The following is a 20,260-nucleotide window of genomic DNA, read 5'->3' as shown; positions in this document are numbered from 1 at the left end:
ACGCTGCTCTGAGTTCTGCTTGTTTTCAATGCGGTTGATAATGTAGCAAATACTCTGATTACCTTCAACGCAATGTTGTCAGACGCGACCCAAAATCAACCCGACGCGTTCGCTGTTACAATTTGATCCCGTCAGAACCGGTCGTCACCCGTCGTCACTCACCGTCAGACAACTTGCTTCTCTAAGTGCTTACTTGAGTGTATGTCTTTTCAGCAGTTGGTCAAGCCCGTCACACAGCACATATATTCATCACCATGACTAGCTACTTCACCGGAGCTTCATCTTCCGCCTCTCCTGCCTCTGCATCAGGTGCGACATCCTCTCGATTCTCCCTCGCCTCATCAGCCGTCTCTTCACCTCCTCCATCACTCTATTCGTCCTCTCAAAACCCGTCCAGTAGCACAATATCCAACGTGCCCAATCCGAATCGAAGAGAATCGAACAGATCATCAGTGATACAACCTTCTTCACTCCAACAACAGCTCTTCGGTGGAGGGGGTGGTGGTGGTGCAGCTCCGGCCAGTGGCGGAGGAGGAGGGGGGACGGGTGGTCCGGTTAATATACTGGAAAGACCATTGAATAAGACGAAAGGCGCAGAAGTGGGGATGGGCGCTTGGAGTTTCTTGCTCGCTGAAGTCGTAGCGTATAGTCAGAGTAGAGTGGATAGCGTACACGATTTAGAAGCGAGGTGAGTCGAGCGAGCTGCGCTAGTAGCACGTTTTGCGTCCGACGACTGCCGATGAAGTTGAGCTGATGGAGACGATCACACAGACTATCCTCGTTAGGATACGAAGCGGGTCAGAGGATCTTGACATTGCTCTTATTACGAAATACCCAAACCGCAGGTGGAAAAGTGAGATCACCACAAACATTACATCCTACATGGTTCATCTCGTACTGACATCGTCGTCATTATCCTCGTCTGCAGGACCCAAGACGAGAACACCGCCTCATACCGATATTGCAATTCGTTCACACCCAGGTGTACAAATACTGTTTCGGTAAACCCGCAGACGGTCTCGAACGCAGTGTAGAAGAGGAGAATGAATGTGAGTGGGGTGATGGTAACCTGTGAGATCGACCCGCTGATGACCTGTGGTCCCCTTGTACGCAGATATGATAACGCTCAATCAACCGCCCTTGACACAACATATCTCGGTGCCAAAGGACATGTCACAGCTAAGTTGTGAGGCATTCACTGCTGGTATTGTTGAGGGAGTTCTGGATGGCTTGGACGTGGTGAGCAGACATAGCTTAATTCAACGGGTCGTCGACATGGGACAAAGCTGATATCTGATAAATGACCCTCCTTCTCAGCCTGCACGTGTTACAGCGCACACTGTTGGGACAGATCAGTATCCTCAACGGACAGTGATCCTGATCAAGCTGGACCAAAAAGTCATGGATCGAGAAGAAGCTCTCGGCAAGTAGCAATAACGATAATTCTATGACATAGCATGTATAATATAAGGTATGCTCTCAGACCATGGTCGGATCGGCTCTGCAATGATAGATAGTATCTGTGTTTTTCCGCAATGTGTGGGTTGGTGAAGATGAACGTGATTGTCGTCACGTCCGAAAGCCTAAATGCATTATTTACACCATGAGAGATCCCTGAGAAACGAGACCGACTTGACTTGTGATGCATCACCGCTTCTTCTGTTTTGCTGCGAATAGTGATGCATCACCACTGCATGATGACACTGTGCAGACGAGGTGACTACACTATGGTGCATGCATGAACTATTGTCGTCACTGGGTGCAGGCTGTGCAAGGTGTTCAACTACTCGACTACGGGAGTGATGTCTGCTAATGGGTCGATTACAAAAGTCTAGAACTGTGATGATTAGCTGGATTACTACTACTACTACTATTACTATCACTGGACCCTGAATCAAAGTGAGGTGTAGCCGGTTGGTCATCTGTTAACAGCGGATCACTCCAACTGCTCAATACTAACTCTCATTCACACTCATTCCCTTCCTTTCTCACTTTCCAAATCAATACATACATCCTCTATCCATACTCACATACCCTGTCACTCACCTTCTCTGTTCATCTCACACAGAGTCGCAGATACAGACGAGTATCTCCCGCCGCTCTTTTCGGAAAAACGCACGACTCCACTCTCACCGACCGCACGTCGCAAACACTCCGCGCCGCGCCTTACAGCCCACAACCACCACCACCTTTCAAGCTCGTCTGTCGGTCCCATTCTCATCCTCCCATTCCACATCGAATCACTCTTACTTATATCCCTTTGACCTCACCCACCACCCTTTGACAAACGACGCATCCAATCATAAATTCCACACAACGTATTCTTTAACCGTGCGAACCCAGCCACATTCTCCATTCTCAAGATGGGTCAAACGCCATCGTCGTCATCCAAGAAGTTGGGTAGAACATCCTCCAAACAACTCTCTGCATCCGACCTAGCAGACTCTCTCGCATCTACAAAAATCTCCTCGTCATCTGGACAAGATGGTCCGTCAACACCTCAACCGGGTGGATCACCACCGATGGATGTTGGCAGCGGTGGTGGGAGCGCGTTTTCAACTCCGGCTAGAATGAGTGCGAGACGTAGAGGTGGTAAAGAAGATAGACAGAGTTCCATATCCTCCTTCTCTTCTGCCGGTGGGGGTGGTAGACCCACACTGAACACCCAAAACTCGTTCGATGGTTCCGCTTCAGTCAAATCTGCTCAATCGGGCGCCGCTTCCTCCCCTACTTCCGCAACACTCAACGTCCCCTCACCCACTGCCAACATCCCAACCACTCAAAACATCCTTTCTGCGCCAAGAACCGGTCTCCGATCTTCTCTGATGGGCACATCCCCACCACCTCCCTCAGCTCTCTCCGTCTCGCCCGCAAGGACATCCACACCACCCCTCGGCTCACCCGTTGGCCCCGGTCACATGTCTCGCGACTCTGGCTCCTCTCTCACGCCAGGTGCAGCACTCACCGCGACAATCAGCAGGAGCAGTATCGGAGGAGGAAGCGCCTCGGGTGTACAGGTCTTGGACGTGGATAACATGATTCACAGACTTTTGGAAGCGGGATACAGTGGAAAGGTCACCAAGTCACCACCCTTGAAGAATGCGGAGATAGCGAGTGTCTGTGCGGCAGCAAGAGAAGTTTTCCTGTCGCAACCCACCTTGATAGAACTCAGTCCTCCGGTCAAAATCGTAGGCGACGTACACGGACAGGTGAGCTTTTTATAGCTTTACCATTATAGCCTCTTGCTAACGACATCCTGGTATAGTATGCCGATTTGATCCGGATGTTCGAGATGTGCGGTTTCCCACCAGCCGCAAACTACCTTTTCTTGGGCGATTACGTAGATCGGGGCAAGCAATCCCTCGAAACGATCCTTCTCTTACTGTGTTACAAGATCAAATATCCTGAAAACTTCTTCCTCCTTCGTGGGAATCACGAATGTGCGAATGTCACACGGGGTAAGCTACACACTGATCACACGTCTTAATGGCTTTAGCTGACACTCTGGGACAGTGTACGGATTCTACGACGAATGTAAACGTCGGACCAATATCAAGACTTGGAAGACATTCATCGATGTCTTCAATACTCTTCCTATCGCTTCGATCGTTGCGAGCAAGATTTTCTGTGTTCATGGTGGTTTGAGTCCAAGTCTGAAGAGTATGGACGATATCAGGAGGATCCAACGACCCACAGGTAAGTACAAGCCAAGCTAATCCGAGAAGAGTATGCTGAACCGATCACAAACACAGATGTACCAGACTACGGATTACTCAATGATCTCGTATGGTCGGATCCATCTGACACGGCGCTGGACTGGGAGGACAATGAAAGAGGTGTTTCGTTCTGTTACGGCAAGAGTGTTATCAACGCTTTCCTTGCGACGCACGTAAGTCGATCTTCCCGTCAGAGCTCCCTCCGCTGTCACACAAGCTGAACTTCTGTCTTCGCAGGACATGGATCTCATCTGTCGAGCACACATGGTTGTTGAGGATGGCTACGAATTCTACAATGACCGAACGCTAGTCACTGTCTTCTCTGCGCCAAAGTGAGTGGTTATGACGACACCGCCCCATGTGTTTCGTATGCTGATCATCGACCCTTCCTTTCCTCGCAGTTACTGCGGTGAATTCGACAACTTTGGGGCGGTGATGTCGGTGTCAGAGGATCTGCTGTGTTCTTTCGAGCTCCTGAAACCACTAGACGGAGCGGCCCTCAAGAAGGAAATGACAAAGTCAAAGCGAAAATCGTAAGCACCAAATGTTTGCATACGAAGAAGCCTTTCGACGCATGAGCTGACAACTCACACACCTCACCTTTAGTCTACAAAACCACCAGTCGCCGCCGAATAACCCAATGGCTCAGAGTTATTGATTGGGTATATGCGATTAGGCATTTCGTTCTCTTCAGCTTTCCGGTCTCTTTCGTCTTTCGGTTCAACCTGTTTGTACTATTACCAATTCTTTTTCCTTGGATCGGATCGACCGCACTCCCTCTCCTCGACACTTGACTCGACCCACGACTCGCCCGATGCATACTTCCTCTCGTTGCTCCTCGACCTACCACGATTTCCGTTAGCACCATCGATATAGGCTTCGTATCCAACCCGTCTGCGGCGATGGTGTCTACTGTTGTGGTTGTGAAACAAATTTCTGGACTGAGCAGGAAGTAGGGTATGGATCGGATCACAGGAACATCAGCTGTCAACGACAACCTTGAGGACCACGTCCGGTCTATGACCTGAACTCGTAGGTCAGAACAAGACGTCTATCCAAGTTCACGCACGCCTCACGATCAAATCGATCTCGTCTTCCATTGACTCTTGTCTGAGCAAGTCATACCACCACCACTTCTTTTTCGCTCACGCCGCCGATATCATTCCTTACTTGTGTCTTTCTCTTGGGTATATCAAATCAATGTTCAGTTCTCCAGTCTTCGTCCTTCCTTCGGTCCTCAGTTTTCAGTATTCAGTCTTCCGGTCCTTGACTTTCTTTTCAATTCACGTATCCGTACTTTCAAATAGTCTAGTCTAGTCAAACAATCAAGTAGTCAAGTTGGTCAAAAGCAATGCAAAGGGATATATAGTACGCGGAGTGGAAACACTGAATCGTTGTCTTGATTCCCAATTTGACACTTCACAGTTCGGCTGAAACGCTGCGCGAGCTCATCACAGTCAAGACACTGCACTCATTCGCAGTGCTATCACTATTGCGTCCGCTCGCACCTTGAACCTGAACCATTTCGCAATTTCATACCATTCAAGTGTCCGTGAATAAATGCATTTTTCTTCACACCAGAGTATTGAACATTGTACAGATGGATAACCTCCTCTTCTCTCGCTTCCCTCGTCGTTCCGAAGCACTCCGCTCCGCTTACTCAGCTTGGGCAAAAGCCATATCGTTGATCATCTGGATCTCCTTCTTGTGCGAGATCTTGGAACCTGTAGCGACTGAACTACTTGGTTTTCTACCAGCGTAGATGGGGACCTTGTCCTTGTGGTTCTCAGTCTCCTGGAGAGCAGTGATCAATCGAGGTTGAACGTATGTCCAAGCACCGTTGTTGAGGGGCTACGTGAAAGCAAACCGAGGGTATTGTCAGCGGTTTGAGACTTTGGTTTCGTTAGATGGTCAAACTCACCTCCTCTTGAGCCCAAACGATATCGGCGTTGGGGTACTTGTCCAAATGAGGAGTAAGCAAGTCGTAAGGCAACGGTGAGAGCTGCTCAACTCTTGAGATTGCAACATCGTTGATACCTCGGTCCGCTCTCTCCTTCAAAAGTTGGTAGTACACTTGACCGGAACAGAGGATGTGTCGTCGAATCTTCTCTGGCTCGGCAAGCTCCTCAGAGTGAGGCTCGGGGATATATCGCTGGAAGACGGAGTCACCGCTCATCTCCTCGAGAGTAGATCTAGCTTGAGGGTGTCGGAGGAGGGATTTGGAAAAGAAGACGATAAGCTAGTAACGGATTATTAGCATTGAATCCACATCAGACATTGTGCACGACTCACAGGTTTTCGGAATTCACGCTTGTTCTGACGACGAAGGACGTGGAAGTAGTTGGCGGGGGTACTGTTCACTCGATCAGCTGTGCCACAGCACACATGATGCAAGACACTCACGTAGGGTAGACGACCTGCATGTTGCAGTCCTGGTGTTGCCTGTCGAGCTTCTCAGGTGTGGGGTAGATTCGAGGCTCGTCATCACAGAGCTGAAGGAATCGCTCGATACGACCGGAAGAGTGCTCGGGACCTTGACCGTCGTAACCGTGGGGCAAGGACAACACCAGACCGGTTCGCTGGAGCCACTTCCTCTCACCGGCAGCGATGAATTGATCGATGATACATTGAGCGTTGTTGCTATGGCGCGACGTCAGTATGTACCAGACGGCTGAACCATGCATACTTTACTCACGCGAAGTCACCGAATTGAGCCTCCCAGATGGTCAAACTGTTGGGAGAAACGAGGGAGTAACCCAACTCGAAACCAAGGGTACCGAACTCGGACAAGTGCGAGTTGGTGACGGTGAAAGATCCCTGGTTACTGTCGAGGTGTTTGAGGGGAACATAGGTGTTCTCGTTCTCCTGGTCATGGACAACGGCGTGTCGTTGCGAGAAGGTACCTCGCTCGACGTCCTGACCGGAAACCCTAACGTGGGTACCCTCAAGACAAAGGGTACCGAAGGCGAGGGCCTCGGCGGTGGACCAGTCAATGTTCTTGCCCTCCGAGACAGCCTTGCCTCGAGTGGAAATGATACGAGCAAGGTTCTTGTGAGGGTTGAAGCCCTCAGGGAAAGTGGAGATGACCCCACCGATTCGTTGAAGAGTGGCCTCCTCGGCACCGGTGGGATGGTGGGGAAGGACGTTCTCGGCCAACTCCTTGGGAGTGGGGAAACCCTCCCATGACGACGAAAGCCATTCTCGGGGTGAAGGCTTGTAGTCCTTGGATCCGTCGTGAGCCTTCTCCAACATGCCCCAGACCCATTGCCTGTGCTCGTCGATCTCCTTCTCAGTGAAAGTACCCTCCTTGATCAATTGGTCGGTGTAGATGGAAAGGACGGTGGGTTGGTTCTGGATAGCCCTGTACATCTTGGGCTGGGTGAAACTGGGCTGATCGGTTTCGTTGTGACCGTATCGTCGGTAGCAGACAATGTCAACGACAACGTCCTTCTTGAACTTCGCTCGCCACTCGGCAGCGAGGGTACAGACGTAGTTGACGGCCTCGACATCGTCACCGTTGACGTGGAAGATGGGAGCGTCGATAGACTTGGCAATGTCGGAGGGGTAAGGAGTGGATCGGGCGAATCGAGGATCGGTGGTGAAACCAATCTGGTTGTTGACGATCAAGTGGATTGTACCACCAGTACCGTAGTTGGGGAGGTTCTGCATTCCCATGGTCTCGTAAACGACACCCTGACCAGCGAAGGCAGCGTCACCGTGCAACAAGACACCCATGGCGGTGGTAGCGTTACCCTCATCACCCTCGAAGTGCTGGATGGCTCGGGTCTTACCGAGGACAACGGGGTCCTCAGCTTCGAGATGGGAAGGGTTGGCGACAAGGGACAAGGCAACCTTCTTTCCGCTAGGAGTGGGTCGGACGTAGTTGGCACCGAGATGGTACTTGACATCACCACCACCCGAGTCGTCCTTGTCGGCTTCTCCTGAGAACTCGTTCAAGATGGCCTCAATGGGCTTTCGGATGACGTTACCGAGAACGTTAAGTCGACCTCGATGGGGCATACCGATGACAATAGATTTGACACCGGCGTCGACCGATTGGTCGATCAAAGCCTTCATACCGGGGACCAAAGATTCACAACCTTCGAGACCGAATCGCTTCTCGTTGGGGTATTTTGAGGCGATGAACTTCTCGAACAATTCAGACCACATAAGACGGTCGAGGATCATTCGCTTCTCCTCAGTGGTGTATTTCCATTGGGAAGGGATCTCGACTCGCTCTCGGAGCCAATCACACTGACCTCTGTCAACGATGTGAACGTATTGGACACCGACGTGGGTACCTAGACAGTCACGGGAAGTTTTTAGCACTGCGACTCCACTGACCGGAATAGCTGTCCCACTCACAGTACATCCTCTTCAACTCCTCGATGATCTGACCGAGAGTCATCTTGTCCTCCTTAATGTGACCAATGAAACGGGGCAAGATACCGTCGCTGAGCTTAAACTCCTTCTTCAAGTCGGCCTCTGACCAGCCATAGTAGTCCAGCTTAAGCTCAGGGGGCACACGGGAGTCGAGGTCGGCGTTGGCGATGTGGAGAGGGTCAAGGTTGGCGATGTGGTGACCACGAACTTGGTAAGCACGGATGAGGAGTTGGACCTGAGAGTGTGCATAGGTTAGCAAGATCGGTCAACGATAGGTACGCAAGATAGACTCACTTTCAGGTAGTCGGTGACGTCGCCACTGCCATCCACTGTCATTCGAGGACTACCATCCGCAGGGGTGGGTACACTGCTGGCGGCGCCGATGAAACCTGGAGGAGGGGTGTAGGCCGAAGACGAAGGGAGACCCTTGTCAAGACCTGCAAAGTAGGTAGCCCAGGAGACGTGAACCTGTTTGGGATCTTGTTTCCAGAGTCGGTACATCCTACACGCAAGAAGACATGTGTCAGTTAGCGCGGTTCGGCGCAGACACAAACAAAGTTTCTACACGGCGGCAATGCCGGATCACTATCACTCACTCCTCGGTGTAGTAGGCGTTACCGCCGTTGGCAAAGGCATCGTTCTTGCTGGGTGCTACTGCCTCTGACGCGTAATTCCGTTTTTGGACGTTGGAGACATTTCGTTGTCGAGTAGCAGAACCGGCGGCAAGAGAGTAGAATGCCCTGCTGGTGGAGGGAGTGGAAGAGGGTAATCGAATGTTTCTGGGTAACGTTCGTAACATGTTGACTGAGAGATGATAACGCTACGATGGCGACGTGGTGAGGGTAACCGCCAGGTAGATTATAGATGGATTGTTTTCGTGGAAAAGAGAAGAGACAAAGTCAGAGGAAGCAGAAGAAGAGAGAGAATGAACTCTGTTTTAGCGAATTACAATGAACGGAGTGAGAGTAGACCTGGTGACGGCGTCACTGGAAGGGATGGACGGAAGTGAAAAGTGTCACGTGACAAACCGCCGTTTCTTCCATGTTTCGGTTTTGTCGGATGCTTTCTCCGCTTCAAGACAATAGCCGGGAAGGTGCATCGAGCGATGTTTGTGGCGGAGACACCGACAGCGGACGTGATGAGGAAAATCACCTTATTTTCTGTTGTATCAACTTGGTGCCAGTCTGAATGCATGATGATTGTCCTGAGACCCTACAAAGCCATCGCTACTGATCTATCCTCGTCCTCCCACCTCACACTTTTCACACTCTTCCTACTCTTTCTCTCACTCTCATCCACCATCGCCCCATATAGACTTGCATCGTACATGCTCATCGGATCGCCTCGACTGCTCTCTCCATCCCATAATGATTTCTCATACCAATTCCTCGTATCTCTCCCACTGGCGTTAGCCTCATGCTCACTGATCCTTGCTTTTGTAAGTTGCGGTGCATGACTATCTGTGGCAGTGCTCTCGCGCGTCGAATCGGCATAAGCATTGTATTCCCATATACCGGAAGAATGAGCTGTTGATCTTGTGATTCGATGAGAATCATGAGGATGGGGATGTGAGAAATTCGGTGGCGCGGGCAGAGGTTTATCTTGCCCTTGAGAGGGATGAGAAGTGTTCGCATGCTCGTTCTGCGTTGGTGAGCTGGAGAACGGTGTAATTATCGCAGACGAATAAGTTGGAGTTGGGAAACTCAATGGAGGGAGGGGGAACGAATTTGCCACAGATTGTATTATATTCGGATCATTTGCGCTCCTTTCAGATGCAGAGCGATCGAGATTCGCCCCTTGTGACGTTGTTGAGAGATACGGGTCGTTGCTGTTCTGAACACTCCAGTTTGTACGGACTACATACGCTGAGCCTGAAACGTCGCTAGGTGCTGTGAAGATGATATTTGGAGCAGTTTCGCCCTCGCTGGTCCTGCTCGCTGCTAGATGGGGTAGACTTGGCTCGAGATCAAGGGACGTGGCATATGAGCTACCCCATGCGACCTGTTCTGATCCAGTAATTTGCGCTGGCTGATCCCACGAGAACCCCGTGTCGGGATACCTACTATCTCTTAATCCTGACATGTTTGTGCCGAGAGTGGCACTGCCGTACTCGGGAGGAGACATGAGTGCTGCAGTCGGAACGTTCCCTCCCACGGAAGCTGAGCTCGCTGCAATCGGGATAGGTTGCGCATCCGGATATTTCTCAGCCCAAGCTGGTGATCCCCCATTATGTCTCTTCTGATATCTCAAACTGGACTCATCGGGCGCGTTCCAACCTGATGAGAAGAAAGACTTGCCAATGTTCTTGAGTGATGGTAAACCGCCGCTGAACGTTGAGGAAGAGCTGGATCGACGAAGGTGTGTTAGGAATGAGGGAAGAGCGAGTGATTGGCGGGATGTCATAGATGGTGCCGAGAATCGAGATTGAGGTGGCTGTGAGGCTATTCTCTACCAACGCACATTTAAGCTTAGCTCGAACAGTCCGGTTCAGGTCATACAGATGTTCACTAGGTGGTGGCGAGCGAGCAAATGACTTACTTGAATTGTTCTGGAATTTGCTATTGATCTATCGTCGGAGTCGGGATCCTCCCTAACGTCCCCGCCATAAAACCAACTTGATCTCAGCTCATTGGTCCTCTTCACTCTGGTTCGTCTCTTCCACCATCTGGTCATGAAAAGTACACCCGCCAGTAGAGCGAAAAGACCAACAACTCCACCTATAGCAGCGCCTGTCGAGACTGCTTTGTTATAATGAGAGGAGGAGTCGGCAGCGCTAGTTGGTGCGGGACTTGTTATGGGCGTTGCTTGTCTCACATCTGAGCTTGATTGCGAGAAAGAGTCGGAAGATGATATAGCGACTCCGGCAAGCGTAGTAGGAGGCGTGGTGGAGGTGATTATCGATAATGGCTCGGTGGGCGTTGGTGTGATCGGAGGATGACTAGCGGTGGACGAGGCGGTCACTGCTGTCGTCGAGGGGGTGTATTGAGCAGAGGCTGTGGACCGACCCGACGCAGCTGAAAAGGTTACTGTATCAGCTGATTATAGTTGTCATACGGGGATGTACCACCATACCTGATATACGAGCATGATCGACAGAACTGGGCGCGGTGAAAGTCGCATAGTCCTCTAGCTGTTCAGCATCGCTACTCGTACTGCTCTGAATAGCTCCGACCAAAACACTTGCAGTCGTATGACATTCGCCACTCCTGTACACTGTTTGTATCGGAACGCTGATATCTGAATGTACGAATGTCGGCACGTAGAATGTCGACCAGGACGTTGTAGGTTGTGCATATATGACAGATGTCGAAGTCATCGTCGAACATCTTTGCGGGATATTTCCGGTGTCATCTTCATCGTCATCCTCATCATCATCATCGCCATCGCCGACGCCGTCCGAAGGGAAAGCACGGCGAGATTGCTCTGTCTCGCCTTCCCTACCGGGAGAATGGCGACTCTTTCTAGCCTCCACAATACCCCCTTCGACTTCGGCATTGTCAACGAGCCTACGACTACTTTGACCGGATTGGGACACATCTCGTCTATTCTGGTCCGACGTTAAAGTCGCTGTGGCACTTGCAGTCTTGGTCGTTACCAGGAAGGTTCCGGCCGATCGTTGATTGCGCGCTCTCCCTCCTCCTCCATATGTGCTGCTACTACAGCTGGTCGTGATCCAAGTCGTGGTAGTCGGTTGCGGTGTGAAGATAACAGGCGTCGAAGTTGTGTACTCAGTAGGAACTCTTGTGCTATACAAGGTGGACGACACGGAAACATCAGTACTGGTCATCGTTCATACTGTATTCTGGTCTTTTGATCGATTCACCTCAGAGTGGAATATAGTGTTGAGATAGGTGTAGGTGTACATGTCGTCATCTCGCTCGGAGACTGTCAGCTCTTGCCAAGGGCGAGTCGGTTGTAGGGGAGGGAGGATGCGGAGAGTAGGTAAGGTGATAGGCGGATAAGCTGATGTCGCGAAGGCGTGTCGTGAGGTATGTTCAATGCAAATGACCAATACGTTATGCACTACAGTGAACAGTTGACCCTACGATGCTTATTGATGCTTTCTCTAGGACACTGTGACAAAGAACCATTCTGGGAGGACAACGGAATGGATATATCCTTACCTCATTTGCACATCTCCCTTCTACTGTATATCACTAACTAGCGCCACCCTTTGAAGGATTCCCCTAAGGTCATTTCTCCTAATCTCCATCTTGACTTTTGGCGTTATGGCGCCTTGGACAACCAGGAGAATCGATTTGACAAAGGATGACTACGACAAGGTGGTCAGAATGAAGAAGAGACAAAAGTCAAATAGCGTTCATGAGACTGATTTATCAAAACGGAACATCCCCTTAGCACTTCAAGGAAAATTATACTGTATGTGGACATACCGCTTTTGAAATAGTGATGGAAGTACTCTATACTTTAAGCGTATTCGGTCGAGTTCCACCAGCTGCCCAATCTATATGTTGTGTATATCCATGGTCTACGTAAAGTCTACAATGATCTCAATCTCTACCGACTGAATACTGTCCCTAATGCCCATAACGTATATCGTGCCCATATGGTAATCTCCTGACGATACTTTCCTCACTTGCTAGCGGTTTTGTAAGCCACCATACCGCTCAAAGCCATCACATATCCTTTGAGACACAAGGAAAGAAAGGAGTCAGTATGTTGATCTTCCTTTGTCAAATTGGACTGAGAGCGCCGATCGAGGAATACAGGGTGACAGACAACGGAGACTCACCAAATATCTGGATAGGGGTGATTGAGCTTCCGAAGAAGAGACAACTAGACGTTATGAGTAAGATATCCTGCCAAGTAGAGTAGAGGTCAGCTTCCGTGGGCTTTCCATACCAAAATGTTGGGCTGAATATCGTGATACCCACCTTGAACACGCCAGCCAGAGTCAAAACTAATCCTCCGGCCGCACCGATCAAAAACACGGCTGCCACGTTCAGCCCGAACGCAACAGCCGCATTTGAGATCATGATCAAGGGTCCTATCCTCATGAATTGGCGAAAGGGTTCAAGTCCTTCTGTGAAAGGGAGGAAACAGGCGTTTATGATGGCGCAGATCTGGTGACAATTCGAACCCGTCAGTACAGGCTCTCGGATCGGAGCGAAGGACAGAACGAAGTAAAGGTGTGGCAAATTGGAAGAGTGGTTGACGTACCGGCGCGTAGTAATGTAATGAGCACAGAGGATCCATCTTGAGCCCCTGGAGCAGTATTTGAATCATGACGAGTCGGCTGCGAATTGGTCAGTACAAGTCCGAGGAGCAACAGCCAGCCAAACATACGATGATTCGAACTATTATCCGGAAGTCAGCGAGCGAAAGCCATACAGTATGAGTCTACTTACGATGACAGCACTAGCTTGGCAGAGGAAACCAAACATCTCGAAATGGAGCTCTCCATACGCAGCTGGAAGCAAGTCAACTACTGACTCTCGATACTAGGTTTTGGGGGTCAACCCAAACACACCTAAAGCACAACCGCCGGATATGAGAAGAACGATAAGGACCAATCGATGATTCAGCACCTGCAGCTTGAAAGCAGCGGATATGAGGAGGATGGCAACAGGTGTAAATGCCTATGGTCAGGCATAGCGTTAGCTTTACGTCTATCATGAAAAACAAGGAGTGACAGTTTAGCACATACCTTCAGCATCTGGATGAAAGATACGCTCAACCTGCTCAACCGACTTAGCCAAATACTTTAATGTTCCATCCTGCCAACTCACGTAAGATATGCGGTATTGCTCAATATTAACGATCCAGAGAACAACACTCCGATCGGTAAGATAGACTTCAGATACAGCTCTCTCTGCAAGTCCACAATTGTGTAAGTGATTGACCCCTCTCGCCGCATAACTAGCTCACCGTCATTTCCACTCGATCTAATCCGTCAAGCAGGTTCGTCGTCGCTCGCAAGACTCGGGTCCCAATGGCCTGTTTGACAGTCAGCGTGCCGTCATGGTGGAACAGGAGCCCGACCGCGGACACTCACAGCACATCCAAGGTGATATGAGGTACTACGTGAAGTGAGGTCAGCTCGTAAAACTCCATACCGAGGTACAGCTCGGGAAGCGGCTGTAGTAGTCTATGTGAGCCGTATTGTTGTGTGATACTCACATGAAGATTGGCTGAATAGATGGAAATTGATCAGTCAAGCTTTGTGCGATCAAATGGAATAATGAACTTACAAATGGGTAATCCAGATTACTATACAGATATTCTGTTCACGAGCATTCGTCAGCTATACTACGGTAAAGTACACGACGCTGTACGACACTGACAAACTTACTATTATACAAGATGACAGCGGATGAAAGGGCGATCCATATTGGAACTGTGAAAGGATGTCTGTCAACAACGTTCGTCCTCATTCCCCACCACGAGACATACTGATCATGGCCGCGCTCAAAGCTTTTCGTTCTGGCTTTTGTTCGGGTAGGTTGGGAGTGAGGTCGATCTCTCTCGAAGCTTGTGAGAGCTGTAGGTGAGTAGATGAGCGTTAGCAATATGCCCTACGATTTCGAAACGATATCATATGTTCTCCAGGACATGCAAATCCTTTCGTGTCGTCTACGAGCAGATACTCCACCTGACCAGAGTCGGGCGTAAACATAAGACAAAACTTACCAAACCACCTTCCCCTTTCTCTGCCTTGCTACCAAAATAATCGCTCTGTCCTAATCCTGACTTGTCCCCAGGACTCGACCCGTTCCTCCTCATCTTATCGGATGTCAAGCGTGGCGAGTACCCGCTGGGCGATGCTGGACTTCGATCGTTGTTCCCCCCCTCTTCGGTACGGGGAGAACGAGGGAAATGTGAAGGTAGCAGTGGAGAGGGTTTTTGACGTGTCTTCTTGGAAGAAGGGGAGGATGACATGGTGTTTGCGACGTTGAGGAGAAGAATGGATCACTGCCTATGTCTAACAACAATGATGTTATCTATCTTGAGCAAGTGTTTTTGTTGTTAGCTCTGTTTTTGTGAATTGTTGCACTTGCAGTGAGTGTTCGTTCCGGTTGCAGCGTAGTGACAAACTCTAATCCACTTTACCTTAACCCACGTGTCACAGCCCTGAGGACATCCAGCGGGATCAAATTCCTACACATACTCCCCGATTTCGGCCGGATACCATCACTGCTGCTGATGATGATGATGTATCTGATAACTGGCAACCGGGTGGAAAAAAAGAAAGAGGCGCTCAGGAATACAGAGTGAGACCATCATTTCAATCCACAGTTCCGAAACATCGAATCGTTGTTGTTGTTGTTAACATCTCTCCATTACCCACACTCCACTTATTTGGACAGTATCGCTTACGTTCGGCAGACTGAGATGAGGATATAGCAATAGGAAGAAGGATCTCTCAGACATGGCATTCACAGATTATTTCTCGGTAAGTCTTGGCGGAGTAGCTCCATCATCGCTCAACAAAATCGCTGATCTCCGCCCATCCGTGTACTTGCAGCCCGTAGCATTCTTCATCCTCTTGAGAGAGGCTCTGGAAGCGGGTATTATCAGTGAGTGGTCTTCCGCTCAAATTCACGACTCGCTGACAGTGCACTCCCCGTTCAGTCGCCGTTTTACTCGGTTTTGTCACACAGATCATTCCATCACCCGAAAGACGAAAATCTCGATCACTTTCTCATACCCTCTCCCGCCCTCGTCGATCAGGTGACTCAACAAGATCATCTACCGAACTCCTCTCATCCCCCAACGGCGGCGAATCGTACGGTACTTCGCCCCGAGCAGCTGGTCGTGCTACCATACAAGATGATGAGAGAGATAGGGAAGATGGGGGATTATTATCGCCCTCTGCAGCGGGAGTGGCGCTGAATGATGGTGGGGTGAGATTGGGTGCCGAGGAACGAGAAAAGGTGATACGGAAGATGAAGTTCCAAATTTGGACTGGAGCAGTCCTCGGTGGAACGGTGGCAATGGCGATCGGAGCGATTTTCCTATATGTCGTGAGTTCACTCGGACGTCGCCAATGATCGTGGAGACGCTAATGGGTACGATTCTAATAGTTTTACACCTACACTCATGATTTGTGGCAAGACGCCGAGAACCTCTGGGAAGGTGGTTTCTGTTTGCTTGCCAGTATCCTGTACGTTATTTCAACCCTAACTTAAGTATACGATCACTGACAAATCGCTGTCTAGAATTCTTGTCATGGCGCTTGCTTTCCTTCGATTACCCCATGCTCAAACGAAATGGCGTCTAAAACTCCTTTCGGCGTACGAGGATCATCCCGATCATCTCCCCCAATCCAAGTCGAAACGCTCAAATGGTGAAAACCACCATCCTCGCGCCAACAAAGCGTCTGCGATCTTGTTCGGTTTACCGTTCATTACGGTATTGCGAGAGGGATTGGAAGGTGTCGTCTTTCTGGGAGGAATTGGGTTGAGCGAGAAAGGTACTGCTGTGGGTTTAGGAGGTCTTGCAGGTTTGGTCGGTGGTGGTCTATGCGGTGAGTCAGATACGCTCCTTTTTGCAAATATGCGGTGGGCTGATGTTCAGGTTGCTGCCGCTTTAGCCTACCTACTCTTCTCATCTACCTCGCCATTGTCTTTACGAAAATTCACCGTTCTCTCCTCTCTCCTTCTCTTTTTCATTGGAGCCGGTCTGGCATCGCGAGCAGCGTATTCTCTCGAAAGACAATACTTCATCTCTCACGTTGGGACTGCTGCGGCTGAGTCAGGCAACGGACCTGGGAGTTATCGAGTCAAGGGGAATATCTGGCATTTGACATGGTGGGATCCTGAGCCTGGATCGGGGGACAATTTCGCCCAACTTGCACAAGCCATCGTTGGATGGAACAATACAGGAACCGTCTGGACAGTGTGAGTGCTCTGTATCTGGACCCAATCAGAAGGGGAACGTCGCTAACATGAGTCAACTTGTGTTTGCAGTACCACATACATTGCATACTGGGCAATCATCACGACGACTCTAATATATATGAAATGGAAAGAAGGCCGAACCGATATCTTGGGATACAAATCTCGGAACGGCAGGGATAGGGATATTTCCAGACGAGGTAGAGGTGCTGCGGATGACGAGGAGGTATTGTTGGACGATAGGTCGGATGCTGGAGAGTGACTGGTCGTTGAAGAAGATACGACACGAGGAAGTAACTCCCGGCGTAGATCTACCGGGAGGAAGGCAAACCAAGTGTATAGTTAGTTGCACGATAGTAATAGAAGGTTTGATACCGGAGGCATAGGCATTTTTACTCGAGCACACCGCCCGGACACTCAGTGTACTCGGAGATTCGGGCAGACACCGTGCACAAGCCCTCGATCGATCGATCAATTACGATGGGCTAAATATAGTATCTGTGAAACAGCAAGATATCTTTTCGAAAGCATTGTCTGACTGCATATAAGAACCGTGACCTGCACTCGCTGGATCTCAATTCCTCGTCCTTCTCAAACGACGCATAGTACTGAGAAATAATTGTCATGTCCGCCAACACTGACGCTGACCGTCTCCCAACCCCCGAAGAGCTGGAAGAAGCTTACAAAGCTGAAATCTTTGACGAAGACGGTGCCAAGACCACCTTTGGCGAGTTGGTACGAGAAGGCAATAACGGGAGGGTTTTGGTCGTCTTCATCAGACATTTCTGTGAGTCACCCAGCGACGGCAAGGGCTGTCGGTTGACATGGCTACGATGTTTGTCTTTCTGGAATCTGGTAGGGTGTTGGAGTTGTCAGATTTACACACATCATCTGAGCAAGAGTATTCCACCTTCATCCCTTCCTGACGGAACATCAAGTAAGTCAATCAGGCCTGAAGTCTACATCCCTCGCTTCACTGACATTGTCTTGATAATTATAAAGTCGTGATTATAGGCTGTGGCTCTTCGGCATCTATCAAACCATCTATCCAACGCACTTCTACCCCATACAAAATATACGCCAACCCATCTTTATCGCTCCACAAGACTTTCGACTTCGTGGTCAGTATGAAGGGTACGCCAGAAAATCAGAAGAAGAAAGAATATATTGCGGACGTGGGGAATTTTTGGAAGAGGGTTTGGAGATCTCTCTCTGGAGACGTGTTGAATAATCCGAGGCATGCGTCGGAATCGATCATAGGGCCGGGGGGTCAGAATGGGGGAGAATTGATCTTTGAGAAAGGTGAGTAAGATGGAAGAGTGTGTGGAAATGTCCCGATGTTAGAGGGGCAGAGTCTTTCATGCTTCTTTGATTGGCAAAAGGATCTTGAGGAGACGATACTGTAGTATCAGTCGTGGCTTCGCTATGTTGCGATTCTGACAACAACATCTATTGGGCACTGACCTCGATCCTGTTTGACCCCCTTTGGAACAGACGGCACCTGCCTCTTCATGCATCGCATGCAGCACACCGAAGATCACACCGACATCAAGGACATTGCAGAAAAGCTCGGAGCGGAATATGTCCCCTTGACAGAGGACGAGCAGAAATGGAAACCGTGAGGTACAAATACTGTTGTGTAGCGTGCTAGACTAGAAGAGTAGCATATCATGAGTATTGTGACATGGATCTATGTGAGCTTGTTGATGGACCCAGCTGCTCGTGACTCTAGGAGGTTGCCACACCACCTCTTTGATTTTCGAATGGCTGGCTTGAAACAGTTCCTCGACGCTCTGCTTCAAGACGCCTTTGTCAATATCCTGCCATTCGATGTACAAATCGACAATATGTGAAGAGACCTGCGAGGATAATCTGCTTGCACCCTAACGTAGGTCAAAAGAAAGATATAGATCTGGATACAGATGCATGACGTTCCTCGGTAGCGTATGAAAGGTAATGCTAGCATACAGTTTTATACATGTATGCAAGTCACTTTCTGCGTTCGAAGATTAGATTTGCCACCGACGCGTCAACAGAAGATCATAACACTGAAGTACCCGTTACTCAACGTTCCTGATCGTCCATACATCTTATCATCATTGACCTCTAACTTCTTCACATCAACAATCAAGATATCAATTATAGGAAATCAGGATGTCAAGCTCAACCGATTCAGATCGTCAACTGTCGACTGAACAGCTTGAAGAAGCTCACAGAGCTGAATGTTTTGATAAAGAAGGGACAAAGACGACTTTTGGCGAGCTGGTCAAAGGTCGAGGAAGGGTGTTGGTCGTCTTCATACGGCATTTCTGTGCGTCTCGTCAATCACCTCTGGACCTCCTATCTCTCGCCGTGTCCTGCACTCTGGTCTGCAATGGATCAGTCTGCTCAAGAAACGTTTTGGTGCTGACGTGCTTGCACATCGCGTAGGGTGTTCGAATTGTCAGATATACACACATCATCTGAGTAAGAGTATACCAGCTCAGTCTCTCCCCGAGGGAACATCGAGTGAGTGAGATGTGTCTTCTCATTCATCGATCACGAACGAAGGTTTTCGTCAAGTTTCCCCTAAAAATTGGATATATGAAATCCTACACGACTGCATCGAGTCAACGCAATCGTGTCACTCTTGTGATTGCCTGCTTCGGACGCTTGGTCGTACCCTGACTAACCACCCATCATTTTCTTTCGACGCAGTCATCGTCATAGGCTGCGGCTCCTTCTCCCCCATCTCATCATATATCCAAACCACCTCTTGTCCTTATCCAATCTATGCCAACTCCTCTCTCTCCCTCCACAAGACATTCCAATTCGTCTCCAATCTCAAAGGCGCGTCATCGTCCACTCCGCCAGGGTACATGGCAGACGCCGGTAGTCTGGTCAAACGAACGTGGGGCGTTGTGAGTTCCAACTTGTTCAAGAATCCAGGACATGCGATGGAATCTGTCCGAGGACCAAATAATCAGAATGGAGGTGAATTGATCTTCGAAAATGGTAAGTCGTAGAGGAGATCGCACAAGTTGGGTACCACAAGGGATTACTTTGACCTCTCAAGGATCATGCTGATAGATTTGGGTTCTCGACGTAGACGGGACGTGCTCTTCCGTACATCGAATGCAGAATACAGAAGATCATACCGATATCAAAGTCCTTGCCGACAAGCTTGGAGCGAAGTTCGTCCCCTTGACAGATGAAGAGAAGAAATGGTCGCCGTGAGGGGTGTACGAGTTATGAGATACCTGGACTCAATCCGTCGTGACCGGTTTTGTTCTATTATATTGTACAGCATATCGGCGCACAGTG

The 20,260-nt window shown here is 49.6% G+C and overlaps 7 protein-coding genes across 7 annotated transcripts; 4 read left to right on the top strand and 3 right to left on the bottom strand.

Moving 5' to 3' along the window:
• Window positions 1–254: 254 nt before the first annotated feature.
• On the top strand, window positions 255–1,431 carry CI109_100240 (uncharacterized protein; the record flags this gene model as incomplete). Its single annotated transcript, XM_032007347.1, has 5 exons — window positions 255–688; window positions 772–853; window positions 929–1,049; window positions 1,115–1,239; window positions 1,318–1,431. The coding sequence occupies 5 exons, from the start codon at window positions 255–257 to the stop codon at window positions 1,429–1,431; spliced, it is 876 nt and encodes a 291-aa protein (XP_031858348.1).
• Window positions 1,432–2,363: 932 nt separating this feature from the next.
• CI109_100239 (uncharacterized protein) lies at window positions 2,364–4,374 on the top strand (the record flags this gene model as incomplete). The annotated part of the gene is made up of 7 exons (XM_032007348.1): window positions 2,364–3,209; window positions 3,266–3,458; window positions 3,514–3,696; window positions 3,753–3,889; window positions 3,954–4,048; window positions 4,118–4,249; window positions 4,323–4,374. The coding sequence occupies 7 exons, from the start codon at window positions 2,364–2,366 to the stop codon at window positions 4,372–4,374; spliced, it is 1,638 nt and encodes a 545-aa protein (XP_031858349.1).
• A 998-nt stretch (window positions 4,375–5,372) lies between these two features.
• Window positions 5,373–8,898, bottom strand: CI109_100238 (oxoglutarate dehydrogenase (succinyl-transferring), E1 component; the record flags this gene model as incomplete). The annotated part of the gene is made up of 8 exons (XM_032007349.1): window positions 5,373–5,567; window positions 5,638–5,955; window positions 6,009–6,069; window positions 6,120–6,356; window positions 6,412–8,017; window positions 8,082–8,334; window positions 8,394–8,601; window positions 8,696–8,898. 8 exons carry the CDS (start codon window positions 8,896–8,898, stop codon window positions 5,373–5,375), a joined length of 3,081 nt encoding a protein of 1,026 aa, XP_031858350.1.
• Window positions 8,899–9,311: 413 nt separating this feature from the next.
• CI109_100237 (uncharacterized protein) lies at window positions 9,312–11,972 on the bottom strand (the record flags this gene model as incomplete). The annotated part of the gene is made up of 4 exons (XM_032007350.1): window positions 9,312–10,547; window positions 10,638–11,113; window positions 11,172–11,845; window positions 11,923–11,972. 4 exons carry the CDS (start codon window positions 11,970–11,972, stop codon window positions 9,312–9,314), a joined length of 2,436 nt encoding a protein of 811 aa, XP_031858351.1.
• A 720-nt stretch (window positions 11,973–12,692) lies between these two features.
• Window positions 12,693–14,999, bottom strand: CI109_100236 (uncharacterized protein; the record flags this gene model as incomplete). Its single annotated transcript, XM_032007351.1, has 16 exons — window positions 12,693–12,745; window positions 12,853–12,919; window positions 12,995–13,183; window positions 13,281–13,356; window positions 13,407–13,417; window positions 13,469–13,530; window positions 13,591–13,699; window positions 13,768–13,798; window positions 13,850–13,932; window positions 13,989–14,057; window positions 14,116–14,140; window positions 14,241–14,251; window positions 14,312–14,343; window positions 14,413–14,457; window positions 14,514–14,601; window positions 14,751–14,999. 16 exons carry the CDS (start codon window positions 14,997–14,999, stop codon window positions 12,693–12,695), a joined length of 1,200 nt encoding a protein of 399 aa, XP_031858352.1.
• A 490-nt stretch (window positions 15,000–15,489) lies between these two features.
• CI109_100235 (uncharacterized protein) lies at window positions 15,490–17,219 on the top strand (the record flags this gene model as incomplete). The annotated part of the gene is made up of 7 exons (XM_032007352.1): window positions 15,490–15,513; window positions 15,586–15,637; window positions 15,693–16,084; window positions 16,145–16,224; window positions 16,280–16,587; window positions 16,654–16,960; window positions 17,030–17,219. The coding sequence occupies 7 exons, from the start codon at window positions 15,490–15,492 to the stop codon at window positions 17,217–17,219; spliced, it is 1,353 nt and encodes a 450-aa protein (XP_031858353.1).
• A 362-nt stretch (window positions 17,220–17,581) lies between these two features.
• CI109_100234 (uncharacterized protein) lies at window positions 17,582–20,173 on the top strand (the record flags this gene model as incomplete). The annotated part of the gene is made up of 8 exons (XM_032007354.2): window positions 17,582–17,744; window positions 17,817–17,894; window positions 17,960–18,259; window positions 18,452–18,575; window positions 19,111–19,268; window positions 19,388–19,465; window positions 19,655–19,951; window positions 20,046–20,173. 8 exons carry the CDS (start codon window positions 17,582–17,584, stop codon window positions 20,171–20,173), a joined length of 1,326 nt encoding a protein of 441 aa, XP_031858355.2.
• Between the last annotated feature and the right edge of the window lie 87 nt (window positions 20,174–20,260).

The sequence above is a fragment of the Kwoniella shandongensis genome, chromosome 1 (genome assembly GCF_008629635.2).
Source record: "Kwoniella shandongensis chromosome 1, complete sequence".
NCBI lineage: Eukaryota > Fungi > Basidiomycota > Tremellomycetes > Tremellales > Cryptococcaceae > Kwoniella > Kwoniella shandongensis.
The sequence above is the reverse complement of the archived record's forward strand: the minus strand, read 5'-3'. Positions and strand labels throughout refer to the sequence as shown.